Genomic DNA, 17,458 nt, shown 5'->3' on the forward strand with positions numbered 1-17,458 from the left:
TACCAAAATGTACTACTTGATGTACCAAGCACATGAAAGTTCCCATTGTTCCTCAACCTGTACAACACTATTTTGTCTTATTTTAATACTTTGTCAAATTCAGCCTTAAAAGGTCATTTTTAGGCCCTTTTTTTAGGGTCACCTGAGTGGGTCAGTTGTTAAGCGCCTGCCTTTGGTTCAGGTCATGATTCCAGGATCCTGGGATTGAGCCCCACATTGGGCTCCTTGCTCCGCAGGAAGTCTCCTTCTCCCTCTCCCATTCGCCTTGCTTGTCAGTAGAGCATGCATCTCTCTTTCTCTTTTTTTAATGTGTAATCTCTACACCCAGTGTGGGGCTCAAACCCACAACCCTGAGATCAAGAGTTATATGCTCCACAGACTCAGCCAGCCAGGTGTCCCAAACATGCAGCTCTTTTTTTTTTTTTAAGACTTTCATTTATTTATTTGTCAGAGAAAGAGAGCACAAACAACTGGAGGGGCCTGCAGAGGGAGAAGCAGGCTCCCTTATGGGCAAGGAGGTGGGACTCAATCCCAGCACCCTGGAATCTTGACCTGAGCTGAAGGCAGATGCTTAACCGACTGAGCCACCCAGACGTCCCATCATGCAACTCTTGATCCTACGGTTGTGAGTTCAAGCCCCATATTGGGTGTAGAGATTACTTGAAAAAAACAAACAAAAAGGCACCTGGTTGACTCAGTTGAGCATCTGACTCTTGATTTGGATCAGGTCAGGATCTCCGGGTTGTAAGATAGGGCCCCGTGTTGGGCTCCCTGCTGGGTGTGAAGCCTGTTTAAGATTCTCTCCACCTCCCTCTGCCTCTCTTGCCCCCAACTCTTTCCCCACCCCCGCAAAAAAGTTACTTGTTTTAGTTTACATCTTTTTGATTAAGATATGGTTAAAACCTTTTCATTTCTTTATCATTTAGTTTTCCTTGTGAAATAGCTGTTCATATTTTTGGTCATTCAAAGATTATTTTCTTTTTATATACTTTTTTCTTATACATTAAAAACTAACCCGGTGTTTTAAAATATAAAGATGTAGGGGCTCCTGGCTGTCTCAGTCCCTGGAGGGTGCAGCTCTTGATTTTGTGGTCATGAGTTCAAGCCCCATGTTGAGAGTGGAGCCTATTTAAAAATATGTATATATTTAAAGATGTAAGGGAAGTTGCTTATATAATCTCCTTTTAAAAACAATGTATTAATCACATAGAGTTATGCAGTGGCCGGGTTACACAGTTGTAGTGGCTCTGATCATAATCAGCCATTAATACTTACTGAGCACCTACAGGACTCTGAGGTATAGGTTCCACTTGGCAGGGAAAAACAAGAAAGAGGTTCCCAAAAATCTCTTTCTACTGGCTTTTAAAACTGACAAATACATATGAAAAAAACTTAATACTTATTTACTTGAGGGGTGTTCCAAGTCAACAGGAGCAGATTTTAATCTAATTTTCAGTTTTTCCTTTGTACAAGCCATGATATATCCTATTTGTGGATCTGTCACAGAAGCATTCCTGATTGAGTAGGAAGGATTATGAATTTAATGATTATTTTGAATTGCATTTTCTTGAGTTATATTTTCTGCCACCAGGGGTCAGTCCTGCATCAAGACCTTCTCCAGGAACTCCTACAAGTCCCAGCAACCTCGGCAGTGGCCTGAAAACACCTGCACCTGCCCCAGCAACATCTCACAATCCTCTGGCAAATATCCTCTCAAAGGTGGAGATCACCCCAGAGAGCATTCTGTCTGCTCTTTCCAAAACCCAGACACAGTCAGCCCCAGCACTGCAAGGTAAACCAACATATGCCAGAGGGACTTGAATTGTGAGTGTTTGCCTCTGGCCTGATCTTGGATTCCATTTCTGAAGAATCCAAAGCCATGGAATGTATAGAACAGTTATTTAGTATCTTCTTTATATGTATCATCTATAAGCTGCCATTCATAGAGTGAGGTGATGTGATCTGCTTAAGGTCGCACATTTATCTATTCAGTGATGAACTGAAACTAAAAGCCAGTTGTTGTTTTTTAACTGGAGTCCTGTGTTCTTCCATCTACACCATGACCCCCCCAACCCTCAGGGCCTGCATTCCAGCTTTTATAGTATATATTGAGGTTTACATTTTTAGTGTTAACCGAAGCTAAAGGTAGTGAGAAAGGTCAATCTACTGTCGAAAATCTTACAAGACGGGGCGCCTGGGGAGTGCAGTCTGTTAAGTGTCTGACTCTTGGTTTTGGCTCAGGTTGTGATCCTGGGGCTGTGAGATCAAGCCCTGAATCAAACTTTGCAGTTAGTGCAGTGTCTGTTTAAGACACTCTCTGCCTTTTCCTTATCTCCTTCTCTCTTCCTTTCTCGAATAAATAAATCCTTAAAAAAAAAATCTGAGGGCACCTGGGTGGCTTAGTCAGTTAAGTGTCTGCCTTCACCTCAGGCCATGATCCCAGGGTTCTGGGATGGAGCCCCGCATCAGGCTCTCTGCTCAGCAGGGAGTCTGTTGCTCCCTCTCCCTCTGCTTCCGCCTTCCACTCCCCCTGCTCATGCACGCTCTGTCTCCATCTCTCTCTTTCTCTCTCTCTCAAAAATATTAAATAAAATCTTTTAAAAAAATCTTATGAGTTTTTGTTTTTATGTCCTAATGTATTAGAGAGGACTCTATATATAGGTATAGCACATCTTTTTTGGGTTTGCCTACCTATAATCTCTACCTTATTTGAACCTCTCTGTTCGGCTCTGCTAGTTACCTATTCTATGTCTAAAACTGTCTGCTTCTAACATTTTTTCATAAAGCTCACCTGTTCTCTCTTCTCAGACCCTCCATATACCAGCACAATCTTTATTTGGCACCTAAGTATAATTATGCAATGAATTACAGATACTAGAGCAGTATTTTCAATACAGCAATTTAACTGCGGTTCTCACCCAGCAGCCTCCAGGGGACATTTGCCAATGTCCGAGCACGTTTTTGTTTGTCACAACTGGGGTGGGGGTGGGAGTGTCACTGCATCTAGTGGGCAGAGGCCAGAGATGCTGTTACACATCCTGCAATGCAGACCACAGCCCCCACGACAGAGACTAATCAGCCCCAAATGCTGGTAGTGCTAAGGTTGAGAAACCCTGCTTTATATGAATAGAGACCAGAACAGATTTCTATTAATTTTATTTCCTAAACTATTCTGTAAGTGGATCAGCCAAGGACTAGATTATAGTGAACTTTGCCTTTCGATAAGATATAGGAGATTTTTGTTACACAGACTTAAATGCTATTAAATAGTAACCTACAGGGCACCTGGGTGGCTCAGTTGGTTAAGCGACTGCCTTCAGCTCAGGTCATGATCCCAGGGTCCCGGGATCGAGTCCCGAATCGGGCTCCCTGCTCCATGGGGGGTCTGCTCCCTCTGACCTTCCCCCCCTTTCATGCTTTCTCTCACTGACTCTCAAATAAATAAAATCTTAAAAAAAAAAAAAAAAAGTAACCCACAGTTACCATATATTGGCACCAGCAATAAAGGATTAATGATCTACTACAGCATATCTAATAGTAAGGATTTTAGAGATAATTAGTTTGAGGGATCAGCATGGTTATGCTTTCTACCTTCTAGGCCCTCTTCTGTCACCATCCTGCAGTTCTAGTAAAAATGCTGAACTCACTTGTTTTTATTAGCCTCTTATATAGATGGGTATAATAATAATTACAGCTTTTTCTTTCAGTTGATTATTGTACCATGTCTTGTGGACTTTCTTATCAGGCAAAATTTGAGCAGAGCTAAGTGTGCTCTGACAGAATGCTTTTCTGGAGAACCCAGAAAACAACCTTTGTGGAGTAGTTCATCACCTTTCATTTCCTTTGGAGAGTAGAATTCTTGATTTTTAAAAGACTATAAAAGGATTGTCTTATTAGAGTCTCTGATTGTGTCACCACACCTATTATTGACAAGTTTTCAACACAAAAGAACAACTTCAGTGGGCAGAAGGGCCATAGAGGATAGCCTGTTAAGATTGAAGAAAAGTAATATTTAGCGGCTTAGTAGTAGGAGACCATCTCACCAGTTACCAGAAATCTGAGTAGTGTCATTTCATCCCACAGTATCTAAAAGATATGCTGAAATATCTTTTAAAATTCGTATGTGTCATATATCACATTCTAGTGCTTGAGGATTTTTGTATGAACAGTGGCTACTAAGAGTTAAATCAGACTGTTAGTGGGGTAAGTTAAAGAGGCAGAGAACTTTTTGGAAATGAAACATGGAACTTATTTTTCAGGAGGATAATTGAAATAAACGGTACGTATTATTCAGATGTTAGTGAATATTGGATAACAAAAATCATGCACTTTACTATATAGAAACTGTTGGCAGTTAAAAATGTTACAAGGATGGGGGGTGTCTGGATGGTGTAGTCTGTTAAGCATCCTCCTCTTTGTATCTGCAAGGTTGGTGGTCTCAAGGTCATGATCTCAGGATTGTGAGATCAAGCCCCACGCCAGCCTCCACGCTCAGTGCACAGCCTGCTTAAGTTTGTCTCCCTCTCCCTGACTTACTCTCTAAAATAAATAAATCAGTGTTTTTAAAAAAAGTTCTAAGGATGGGGGCGCCTGGGTGGCTCAGTGGGTTAAGCCGCTGCCTTCGGCTCACGTCATGATCTCAGAGTCCTGGGATCGAGTCCCGCATCGGGCTCTCTGCTCAGCAGAGAGCCTGCTTTCCTCTCTCTCTCTCTGCCTGCCTCTCCATCTACTTGTGATTTCTCTCTGTCAAATAAATAAATAAAATCTTAAAAAAAAAAAAAAAGTTCTAAGGATGGAGTGATCTCAGAATTCTTCAGAGTTTAAGTCTCTTAGTAAATATTGGATTAAAATTGAAATTTTGAAGAAACATTTAATTAAAGTATCCTCTGAAATACTGTTTTCTTTCACCCTATCATGAAAGAACAGTTTTCGTGTGTGACTAAAAGCTATAAACTTGGGTGAAGTATGCACAAAAAGTTTTCGTTTATGACTAAAAATTGGGTAAATTCTCCAAAATATCATCGAATTTATAGGACTCTATTTATCTCTTTGTCAAGTATTTTTCTAAAAAAATTTCTACAGGAGCAGTTTGCTTTGGTGGACTTCAGCCTTTGCCCCAAAGAATTCTTTCTCAGAGCTTCTGAGATTTTTGTCTGTCAGTGAGTAGGTTTGAATCTCATCAATGTCAGCCTGGGTCGATGAGTAATTCTTGAATTTTCCAAGCTATAAGGTGGTCCAGCTTTGTAATTCTTTGTGGTATGTGTATGTGTGTTTGTATGTTTACTACTGCTACATTTTACAACCAAAAATGATATCTAAAAGCATTGTTTCCCCAAAGCCTAGCAAGAGATGCTTGGAAAAAAGTGACCCTATTGAAATAAATTTGAGCAATGTGCATATACTGTCTCTCTCTTGAGAATAACACCGTATATTAACTTATTAGAAACAGTTGTGGAGGCTGGAAAGGAAGAGTTGGACAGAAAGTCTGTTTGCATTTAGAGAAACAGTACCACAAATCCAATGTTAAGAAATACTGGCTTAAAGTGTTATTTTAAGGATAATTTTGCCTCCTTTCTTCTCCTGCTTTGTCTTGTTTAAACTGTGAATGATTCTGACACCAAAATCTCCCCTTTCCTGTTGCCTTTTATTGTGCTATGTTGGACTTGTTTGATAACTGCAGTAGAAACATTTCAGTAATTTGCTTTCTTTATATTGAGAACTAGGTCCAATATTTTCTATGACATTTAGCCATTGCTTGTTTGGTCTGGATTCTCTTTGGCCTCATATTATAATGTCTGTCTTGTTCCCACTGGAATGAATGAGAATATCCGATTAGCGACATTGTTTTTATTGTAAGGTAGGCAGTCGTTCTTTTTAATTCCTCTAATCTCTGTTTCTACAGGCCTGTCATCTTTACTTCAGAGTGTTACTGGGAACCCAGTCCCAGCCAGTGAAGCCGCATCCCAGAGCACTTCAGCTTCCCCTGCCAACACCACAGTCTCTAGCATAAAAGGAAGAAATCTGCCCTCCAATACCCAATCCTTTATTCCCAAAAGCTTCAGCTATTCTCCTAATTCATCAACTTCTGAAGTCTCGTCAACATCAGCCAGCAAGGCCTCAATCGGGCAAAGCCCAGGGCTCCCAAGCACTACTTTTAAGCTACCATCCAACTCTGTTGGGTTTACAGGAACCCACACTACTAACCCCGCTGCCCCACCTACTGAAGTTGCCATGTGCCAATCTTCAGAGATCTCCAAGCCAAAGCTGGAGTCCGAGTCCACCTCTCCAAGCCTGGAAATGAAGATCCACAACTTCTTAAAAGGTAATCCTGGTTTCAGTGGCTTAAACTTAAACATCCCAATCTTGAGCAGCTTGGGGTCCAGTGCCCCAGCAGAAAGCCACCCCTCAGACTTCCAGCGTGGCCCTACTAGCACGTCAATCGACAACATTGACGGAACCCCTGTGCGGGATGAAAGGAGTGGGACGCCCACCCAGGATGAGATGATGGACAAGCCCACATCCAGCAGTGTAGACACTATGTCCCTGCTTTCTAAGATCATTAGCCCTGGTTCCTCAACACCCAGCAGTACAAGATCACCACCCCCTGGGAGAGAGGAAAGCTACCCCCGGGAACTCTCCAATTCTGTACCTACATATCGACCTTTTGGCCTGGGCAGTGAATCACCCTATAAGCAGCCTTCTGATGGAATGGAGAGACCATCTTCCCTGATGGACTCTTCACAGGAAAAGTTCTATCCAGATACTTCTTTCCAGGAAGATGAGGATTACCGAGATTTTGAGTACTCAGGGCCTCCACCCTCTGCCATGATGAACCTAGAGAAGAAGCCAGCCAAGTCTATCCTGAAGTCAAGCAAGCTTTCTGATACCACCGAATACCAGCCAATCCTCTCCAATTATAGCCACAGGGCCCAAGAATTTGGGGTAAAGTCTGCCTTCCCTCCATCTGTAAGGGCCCTCCTGGACTCTAGTGAGAATTGTGACCGTCTCTCCTCTTCCCCTGGGCTATTTGGTGCCTTCAGCATAAGAGGGAGTGAACCAGGGTCTGACCGGTCACCATCACCGAGTAAGAATGATTCATTTTTCACCCCTGACTCCAACCACAATAGCTTGTCTCAGTCTACAACCACTGGGCATCTCGGTTTGCCACAGAAGCAGTACCCAGACCCCCCTCACCCAGTCCCACATCGTTCCCTTTTCTCTCCGCAGAATACCCTTGCCGCTCCCACGGGCCACCCACCCACACCAGGCGTGGAGAAAGTTCTGGCCCCCACCATTTCCACCACGTCGACGATTGAGTTTAAGAATATGCTTAAAAACGCCTCCCGAAAACCCTCAGACGATAAGCATTTTGGCCAGGCACCCAACAAGGGTACTTCAAGTGATGGTGTTGTCGGTCTCTCAAACCTCGCCCAGCCCAGCTTGACAGCCACTGAGCAGCAGCAACAAGAAGAGCACTACCGCATAGAAACCCGAGTCTCCTCCTCCTGCTTAGACTTGCCCGATAGCACCGAAGAGAAGGGGGCCCCTATAGAAACCTTGGGTTATCATAATGCATCCAATAGGAGGATGTCAGGGGAGCCAATACAGACCGTAGAGTCCGTCCGAGTTCCTGGGAAGGGAAATAGAGGACATGGGCGTGAGGCTTCAAGGGTGGGTTGGTTTGATCTGAGCACCTCAGGCAGCTCCTTTGACAATGGCCCCTCAAGTGCCTCTGAGTTGGCATCCCTTGGGGGCGGGGGCAGCGGAGGCCTCACTGGCTTTAAAGCGGCACCATACAAGGAACGGGCACCCCAATTTCAGGAAAGTGTCGGCAGCTTCCGTTCCAACAGTTTCAACTCAACATTTGAGCATCATCTCCCCCCGTCCCCCTTGGAACATGGGGCACCCTTCCAGAGAGAGCCAGTGGGGCCGTCATCTGCCCCACCTGCCCCTCCTAAGGATCATGGTGGTATCTTCTCTCGAGATGCATCCACTCATCTACCCTCTGTGGATCTTTCGAACCCCTTCACAAAGGAGGCGGCCCTGGCCCACGCCGCCCCACCCCCTCCTCCTGGAGAGCACAGCGGAGTTCCTTTCCCCACCCCACCCCCTCCTCCACCCCCTGGGGAGCATAGCAGCAGTGGTGGGAGTGGTGTTCCCTTTTCCACTCCACCTCCTCCTCCACCCCCTGTTGACCACTCTGGGGTTGTACCCTTCCCAGCCCCACCACTGGCAGAGCACGGAGTGGCAGGAGCTGTGGCAGTATTTCCTAAGGACCATAGTTCCCTCCTTCAAGGGACCCTGGCTGAGCATTTTGGGGTGCTCCCAGGACCCAGGGACCATGGGGGCCCCACCCAACGGGACCTCAACGGCCCTGGCCTTAGCCGTGTACGAGAGAGCCTCAGCCTACCCTCCCATTCTCTGGAGCACCTGGGCCCAGCCCATGGAGGAGGAGGTGGGGGAGGCAGCAACAGCAGCAGTGGCCCCCACTTGGGTCCCTCACACAGAGACGCCATCAACCGGAGTGGTATGATTTTGCGGAATCCCCGGCCAGACTTTCGGCCTAGGGAACCTTTTCTCAGCAGAGACCCGTTCCACAGTCTAAAGAGACCCAGGCCACCTTTTGCTAGGGGCCCTCCGTTCTTTGCACCAAAACGCCCATTCTTCCCTCCCAGGTACTGATGGAAACCAAGGGAAAAAGCATTTTGAACAGTCTAGAGAGCATTGGAAGTAGGAGTTCGGTTTATTGTTCTTTTTATGTTTTCCTTCCTTTGATTTAAATTTTTTTAATGACAAAGGGCCTCCCTTCCAAATTTAAAAGTCATACATGCTTACATGTCACTATTCCATCCAGTCCTCCTTCCCACTGCACTTAACTGACCTTCCCCAAGCTACTTGTATTTTAAAGGGGGCAGGGGGTGGGAGGGAGAGGAGGGAGCAAAGAAACACAACCAAAGCCACTTCACTTGGCTGGGGGTTTGAAGGGTGGGAAGGAAAAAACATCTTATTTTACCCCATTTATTGAAGAGTATTATTACATTTGAAATAAAACTTCCATCAGTACAGAGAATAACATGTGCAATGTTGGGATGTTATTTTGGGTTTGGCTTATCACATAGTCAATAGAAGGATTCCTATCCCCTCTCTCTCCCATTAACTAACTACTGTGACCAGCGTGGCTCCCTTTCCTGAATGCTCTGTGCACTGCTGACGAGCCCAAAAGATGTTGCGAGCGAAGATAGGTGGGAGACCACGGACCCGTCAAGTTGGTTTTGTTTTTAAAGACATACTGAAGTTCGGTTCTTTACCTTTCTCCTAAAATCTTAATTAAAGAAAATCAGCCTCTTCTAAAGGACTATCCGTCATTAACTTGGAGGAGATACAGATCTCATTCTACCCTAGTAAAAATTATTCCTCTTTATCCTTGGAATGAAAGGGTACTGGATATAATCTCCAGGTTAAAATAAGGTGTAACTCCATTAAAGAGAGAAAGGAACCACCAGTAGTTCAATGTGACCTGCACATCCCTCCTCATAAACAAGAATGGGAGACTTTTTGAGGTAGTTTGATACATCTTGCACCAACTCTTGCTTCCTGCTTTTCTTTCTTGATTGACTTTTTCTCCCTCAGTTTTCACTTCTGCTTTGGCCGGAAAGAAAGTCATTATTACAGGTGACAATTGATAAAAAGATGCAATTAAAATATTATCCCTCAATTTTTTTAATGTAAAAGGTAGATGTTTTTACAGTGGTGCCTCCCTAATGTAAGTGATATTTGTTGGTGGTTTTTAACAAAGGTTAACTACTGAGGAAAGGGAACTATTGGGCTGTATCCTTCTTTCCTCCTTGCCCTACAACTTGTATTTACGTCTGTTCTTGGTATTTCAGAGGGGGTTCAGTCGTATCTTTCAGTGCTTTACACCTCTTTAGGTGTGTCTTAGTGACAAGTGGGTATCACTATACATATCTTTTCAGAGAACAAGGGGGAGCTGAGAAATCCAAATTGACCCCATTCTACAGCTAGCAGCCTGTCACATTTCAAGGCTCAAGCCTTATCCTCACCTTCCACTCCCAATAGGAAATAATGTTTCTGCCCTTAGTCATTTTACACGAGAAGGGTGTGCTTTCCTTCTCCCCAAACTGAAAGGCTTCTTTGTAGTTCTACAACTAGTACTGGGAAAAAAGACAATCAGTATGCTTTGAGTGTTTATAACTTTATATTTAGGAACACTGAAAAGCAAAGATTGCTTTACTATTATTTTGTGTTCTTTAGTGTCTTGCCCCAAGGTATACACACTGGTGATCTCCAGCTGGATAAGTAAAACAGTATGTGGTGGGGTTTTGATTTTGTTCTGTTTTGTTTTTAAAAGGAATCCTAGCAAGTTTCATACTTTTTTTCAAGTGAGCATAGAACTAACTAACTAGCAAGTACGGGGATTGTTTTGGATTCCTCTACTGAAATATTAAAGATGGGGGAGAGTGGACAACCTAGTGACAGAAGATAATCCTTTGTGTCAGAATAAACTTGCTTTTCAGGTAAAGAGCAGCTTAAACCAGTTGTGTGTCATAGTTGGGGAGGTTTTGTGTAATTTATTCCACATTATTTATTTGGGCTTGCCATGTGTTCTGTGGTTAGGAGGCTGCAAGTCCTTCATCTTCCTGATGCGTTTCTGATCTTAAGTCAACTCTTCTGTCTTTGACCCTCTCGAGCCTCTCTACCCTGAAGCTCTCCTCACAAAAATGCATGATACCATGATCTTGTGTGTGGGATGGGGTATATAGTGTAGCAAAGCAAAGAAACAATATAGTTACCTTGAGTCCTGAGACATTTGTTTAGGGAAAAGAGTGATCAAGAGTAAAGTTGGGGGAGGGGGAGGGAGAGTTCTAATTGATTCAAAACTGAAACTTTTTTTTTTTCAGAAATTAAGTGGGATTTTTTCACTCTAGAATAAAAGTATGTGAATTCTTTCTGCTGCTCTTGTTTAAGCTGAAAGTAGTGTTTACTTGAAAAGGCTCTCTGACCATTTGATTTTATCAGAAAATGTGGGGATGTCAGGAAAGTGGCTTCCTGAATGTTGGGGCAGGGTAATTGTCCTCAAAAGCATGATGACTAATACATGAAAGGAAGACCTTATTGTACAGTTTAAAAGATGGACTTTTAGGGGTTGGGTTTTTTGTTTGTTTTTGTTGTTGCTTTTGCAGGGTGTTTTGCTTTTTAAGCTACAAAATCCTCATTGAGTTTGTTTCAGGATGGAACTGAGGATTTGTATGACTGTCAGCTGTTAAGGAAGTCTGTCTACAGCAGTAAATGAAGATGACAATGTATATATGTGATATAATGAAACAAAAAAGACAATTCTGGTATTCATAACATGAAACAAAGGGGTTTTATCCTTTCTGTGTCTGTGATTTAAAACTCCGTGCCCATGCTCTGACTTTTGTATTTCAACCTGAGTTTAAAAATACAATAAACAAAAATTTTTTTAAAGAAAGCATAATATAGTGTGTCTTGGCAAGGACATGGTTTATAAGAAACAATGTGCAAAGTTGTTACTAAGGTCCTTGGTGCTCACTGTAAAATCACAGACAGAGAATGGGGGGGGGGGGTCATGAATACACTGGTACCCCTTAAAACTCAGTATCAGAAATCAAGTCCTTAAATATTGTATAAGAGTTTACTCTTCAGTCAGCTTAGATGTGAGTCTTCTCCCTGCTCCCTCCCGCCCTCCCAAAAGATGAGCATAAATACAATTTGGTTTGATGCCAGGGTAGGTAAAATGATCAGAGAGTAGGACTTTTATCCTTTACAATCCCAGGAATACAATATTTGTTATCTCTATGGTACAGCTAACCTATCTAGATAATGTGAATATGCTAAACTTTCTAATTGCAAAATATTCACTATCAATCCTGAAGTTACCAGTTCATGCAGAATTAAGCTTCAGCTGTTAATTATTTTGAAGCCGCTGTAAATTACTGCTTTTTCCCCTTTTTTCCTCCCCCACCCCTTTTTTTGAATGGGCGGGGGTGCCTGCTAAGATTAAAATTAGATATGTTGGATGATATTCTCAACGTGTTCAGTGTGGAAAACAAGTACATGCTTTAGAGGCAACAACAATGAAATCCTTTTGAAATGTGTATTAATATCATTTAATAAAATAACTAGTTCTGAAGGTTTGACATTTTTCTTTGAGATTTGGGGCTTTGACCAAGGGCTCCTGACTCTGTGGTGAGCGCAACTAAGAGGGAACTTCTCCAGGAGCTGAAACTGCTGCATTGTGGAGCAGGCCTATGGTTGGAAAATCTAAATTTTCTCCAGCAAAGGCCCTTCTATGTGACTGTCCAGGGCTGAAGGTGAAACCAACGACAGGATCAGAAAGGAAGCTTGGATATATCTCTGAAGATCGCATTGTATTGGCTTTTGGTCTAAGTGCAAGGGGGATCGAGGGGACCGTGTGTGCACCTGCACATTTCTGAGCCACACAGACACCACAGACCACCTGTCATGTCCCTTTCTTGTGACCACTTGCCTCTCTTCCAACCATTCCTTTTTTTTTTTTTAATCTTTGTCCCCAATAGTATGTTTTTGTTTTTCCAGTTTAATAAAGTATGGTTTCCTTTGTTGTGTGGTTGACTTTCCCCCTATCACCCTGATCTTATGCAGGTGTCCCCTTTGACTAGAGCATTCAGTGTCCCTGAAAGCAGTATGAGCCTCAGATCTCCATGGCCTTGTGGGTTTTCTGTTTGATCCTTTGTGTAATTCAGTTTTGAAAAGGGTTGATGGGTGGGATGAAGTCAAGATGTTTGAGGAGTGGCTGGTAATGAAGTGGGATATATTGTATGAATAATTATTTGTCTATGTCTTCAAAATGTGCAATTTTAAGTGAAGAATGCATTTTTAAAGCAAGCATAGAGAGGCACCTGGGTGACTCTGTCGGTTAAGTGTCCAACTCTTGATTTTGGCTCAGGTCATGATCTCAGGGTTGTGAGATTGAACCCCACATTGGGGTCCACACTGGGTGTGGCACCTGCCTAAGATTCTTTGCCCCACTCCCAGAAAAGATTTAAAGCAAGCATCCAGTTGGCAGGGGCGATGGTGGCAGGGTTCCTTCTGGTCAATTCTTTGCCCACATCTACCCTTATTGCTGCATGTTGGCAATCAATCTATCCTACATAAGCCAAACTTAACCCGCCTCTCTTGCCCCATCCCTTTTTCATACCCCAGTGAAGCTTAGTAAGTGGAATGTTAGCTTTAAGGGATAAAGAGAGTCACTGCATCCAGACCCCGCCTGGGTCACTAGCAGGGTAGAAGGCTGCAAATAGCAGCCTTCATTACATGAAGTTACATGCGTGTGTCACCAGACACTTCAGAAATAGCAGCCTACAAACACACCCAGTATGTAGGGTGTACGATTGTACTGGCTGGTTCTGGAATCTGGTTCACCTTTTTCCTGGTCCCCTCTTGGAACTTTGACTTGCCCAACTGATTTCTTTCTCCATCTCCAAGGAAGCAACAGCTTTTAGACTTCGACATTGGTGTTTCTGGGCATGTTGAAAATGCAAAGCTTCATTCCCTGGAATTGTTTTTATTTAAGCCAATCTTGTATAAGAGGGATGAGTTACCCCCTCATGTATGTAGACAGTAACACAAACACCATCCAAATGGGTTTTGGGGTATTGGGGCGTTTCTCATACTTGTTCATGAGTAACTGTATAGACAAGTCCAGTCAGCTGCTATTCACAATTGCTGAGTAATAACTCACTGAAGCTGCATAGACAAAGCTACAAGAGATTCACCTGCAAATGAGATAGCAGCTCTTAAGTAAACATCCTGTTCTCCCTTCCCCCTTGTAAGGAGAAGTATACATGCTTTAAAGGAAAGGAGCAAGTGCAATGTAAAACTAATGAATTGCTTCTGACTAACTCTAGGCAGGGAAAAAAACATTCTATGCTTAGTTATAAGTTGTGGGGCATAGGGTATAAGAAGGCTGATACCAATTTTAGGAATTGCTACTGCAGTTACCTCATGGCACTATCATTCTGTTGTTGCTTTCTCTCCCTTTGTTCGCACTGTAGCAAGAGTCAAAAGTTGAAAATGCAGATTTGGGTGGAGGGGTAGTGATCAGCACCAACAGAGGCAACAGGTACGGGCTGCAGGTTTTTGATTGGAAAGGGTGCTGGCTAAACCAGTCTGCCCTGGGTCTGTTGGGTTCATAGCAAGTTAGATGTTCCAGCAACTTTACTTCCTCATCCCCGTTCTGTCCCCTTCATTTCTGCGAATTACTCAAATTTTTTGCTGCTTAATTTCTGGGAAAGGAGAGCTAAAAGAACTTGAAACTTTGTGTGTCTTCCTTGCCGTGTTTCAGTTGGAATGGGTAGAAATAAAGGAGACACGCAGCATCCAATTCCTTGTTTCGTTGTCCCCTAGCTAGGAATCCTTTACACTGAGGTGAAACATCACTTAAGATCCTATATCTTCTAGATAGCCAATCATTGCCAAGGGCAGTAAAGCTTAGTAAAGGATTAATCCGAAATATCTATTATTTGGTAGTGGGCCTTAGTTGTGCACTGCCTTCTAGAGATGTATCTAGGGCTTTATTTCACAGTACTTTTCTCTTGCTTTTGTTTTTTACTTCAACATCAACCTAAGGTGACAGACACATCCTGCACGGGTCCTGTGTTTGGCCTCACCTAACAAATGGGGGTCATTTAAGGGGGGTGGGGGGAGGATGGAGATGGCTGTCTTTGTTTCTCTTCTACAGACTCAAGAGTTGTCTTGGAGAAGGGAAGTCATAGTAGAGATTCTAGGTAAGCTTAAGGCATTGTTTTCAAAACAGTTCAACTCATCCCCATCCCCTGGTAGGAAGTCCCCCCCACCTTTTTTTAAATCAGCAAATGTGGCTAGACTTAAAGATTTTCTTGGCATCTTAAAGCAAAGTTAAAAGCTTGGCCCCATCCTACATCTTCATCATTAAAGTATTGTGGGGGATTTGGTTTTATTTTTAAATCTAACCTCCCAAACCCACTGCACTTTTAGCTACTTGGCTAGTTCTCTGGGCTTCAAAATCATTTGGTAACCATGACATAAACCTTTCTTTATATATTTTACCCTCTTAAATTTCTCTTTTTTACCTCTAGCATCTTTACTACTTCTTTGGTGCCAAGAAATTTTGTGAAGAGCTGAGATAGAATTTGAGGTGTATGTTGATCCTGATGACAAGTGGAAATGTACTTTACCATCAATGGAGAGCATTCTTACATGTAGTTTAGGAATATAAAAATAATACCTGTTCATCCAAAGCTTTAGCTAACTTGTGATGTTTATTCTTTTTTTTTTTTTTTAAGGAGTTTTATTTATTTATTTGACAGAGATCACACGTAGGTAAAGAGGCAGGGGGGAGAGAGGGGGGGAGGAAGGAGGCTCCCCGCTGAGCAGAGAGCCTGATGCAGGGCTCAATCCCAGGACCCCGGGACCACGACTGGAGCTGAAGACAGAGGCTTTAACCCACTGAGCCACCCAAGCACCCGTATTCTTTTTTTTTTTTTTTTAAGATTTTAATTATTTGACAGACAGTGATCACAGGTAGGCAGAGAGGCAGGCAGATAGGAAGGGAATCAGGCTCCCTGCTAAGCAGAGAGCCCTACGTGAGGCTTGATCCCAGGACCCTGGCTGGGATCATGACCTGAGCTGAAGGCAGAGGCTTTAACCCACTGAGCCACCCAGGTGCCCCTATGATGTTTATTCTAAAAGTAGAGTAAAGCTGAGGACTTCCCAAAATGTGACCAATGGTCTAGGCTATGCTTAACTGAGGATTGCCTTTTCTCTGAACTTCTCTGAAATCTGCTGGCATGATTTCCTAAACACTATTTTTCTTTAACTTTGGTTAGAGAAAATCTGGTAATACACTTCTTTCCTTGGCCTTTATTGGACCCCTCTTTTCACGCTATATTAAAGGCCTCTTTGGCCCTACAAGTGATGTACTGGGCAGAGAAAAAGGGAGATTTGCTACCAAGCCTGATGCATTAGGACTATTCTGGTTGCTGGAAGGCAGCATGGCATGGCATAACACAGGCTTTGGATTCAGATGGGCTAGGGCTTGACTTCTCTGAGGATTGTCTTCCATATTTTAAAGGGAGCATAAAAATAGCTATTACCTGTCAAGATTGTTCTTGGAATTAAATAGGATAGTGAAGGCATAGCACTTGGCACATAGTAGGTGTTTGGCGATATTCTGGATGGAAGGTAAGAGCAGTTTTAGGGATAAATGTTTCCCGGACAAATGGGTTAAAATTCCCTGAAGCTGAGATAAGGCAGTTACAAATCAGAAATTGTAAAAGAATCACTGATAAATGAATTGGCCCTGGCTGGCTTGCTATTCCTTGCTGGCTGCCTGGCTTGTTTCCTACAAGAAGAATGCAGTAACTCCTGACATTCCTTCCTTCCTCCACTGCAACACAAGTTACACAGGTGATGATGAAGTTGTTGATTGATGGGCATCCCATGAGCCCTCAGTTCAGTGCATTGCACACAGTAAATCAGTACATGTTTGAAGGATGAGAGCAGGGAGCTGCCATAACAGTGTAGCCTGTTTATTCTACCATCCCTCTAGTATTCCAAAGGAGGACGAGGTGGAATGATTAAAGAATGTATGTGTCAATAAATGTATCCTTTGGAGTTTGAAGTCAATACAGTGATTGATACATTCTTAATGCAATGATTATTGAGAACCTATCATTTTGTCACCTGCAATATAATATTCCCATCCCTTTTGGGGCAAAGCCATGGGAAAAGTTCTGCCTGTTGTCCCACTTTCTGATGTCATTTTAAAATCCTGTCTACCTTTTTCCAACCCTCCAGACCGCCCCTCCCACACACAAGTGATTTTCCTCTTCCACAGTTTTGTCTATATCTTTTTGTCTTTCAGGATGTCAGGAGATGGAACCAAGATGCCAAGTGGTGCCTGTGACTCAAGTCAACTACCGTCTACCCCAGAAAGAACTTCTGACCTCTGGAAGCCTAGATTAAACAGCTTTCTCTGACAGCTCTTTCTCCACAATCCTTGATTCCACTACCATTGGAAACTTGAGAACCATCTCCAACCATCCCCACCCCCAGGTGAGGGGACAAAGGAGAGTTATTGAGAACCTTACAGCTGCCCCCAAGTCCATTTCACCTCATACTTGACTACAAATGTGATCGTGTTTCAATTTTTACTGTGCAAAATAAATCAGGTATACCTGGTCCTCTGTCCAAGGTCTTGTGTAGGAAGCAGCTAAGATTCTAGAGTCAGGCACCTCTTTCTGAAGTGATGCGTAGGTATATTTGAGGTAAACTCTATAGAAAGCATAATGTGATAGGAGAGTGTAAGACATGGTTTCAAAATCTAGCATCAGCACTTACTGTTTGACCTTAAGTCACTTAACTTCTCTGACCTTAAATTCTTCCACGTGTAAGATTA

At 43.1% G+C, this 17,458-nt stretch overlaps 1 protein-coding gene across 3 annotated transcripts in view; it reads left to right on the top strand.

The window, feature by feature from the left end:
- The window catches only part of RPRD2 (regulation of nuclear pre-mRNA domain containing 2), a 96,661-nt gene extending 84,489 nt beyond the window's left edge, over nucleotides 1–12,172 (top strand). For 2 of the 3 annotated variants that reach the window (XM_032361019.1, XM_032361020.1), the window contains 2 exons: nucleotides 1,592–1,792; nucleotides 5,903–12,172. In XM_032361019.1, the coding sequence (XP_032216910.1) occupies nucleotides 1,592–1,792; nucleotides 5,903–8,682 (2,981 nt within the window). In that variant the 3' untranslated portion in view covers nucleotides 8,683–12,172. The remainder of the gene's footprint in view (nucleotides 1–1,591; nucleotides 1,793–5,902) is intronic. The other variant, XM_032361021.1, reaches the window with a different exon arrangement.
- Nucleotides 12,173–17,458: the final 5,286 nt, after the last annotated feature.

This window comes from Mustela erminea, chromosome 10 (assembly GCF_009829155.1).
Source record: "Mustela erminea isolate mMusErm1 chromosome 10, mMusErm1.Pri, whole genome shotgun sequence".
NCBI classification, from domain to species: Eukaryota; Metazoa; Chordata; class Mammalia; order Carnivora; family Mustelidae; genus Mustela; species Mustela erminea.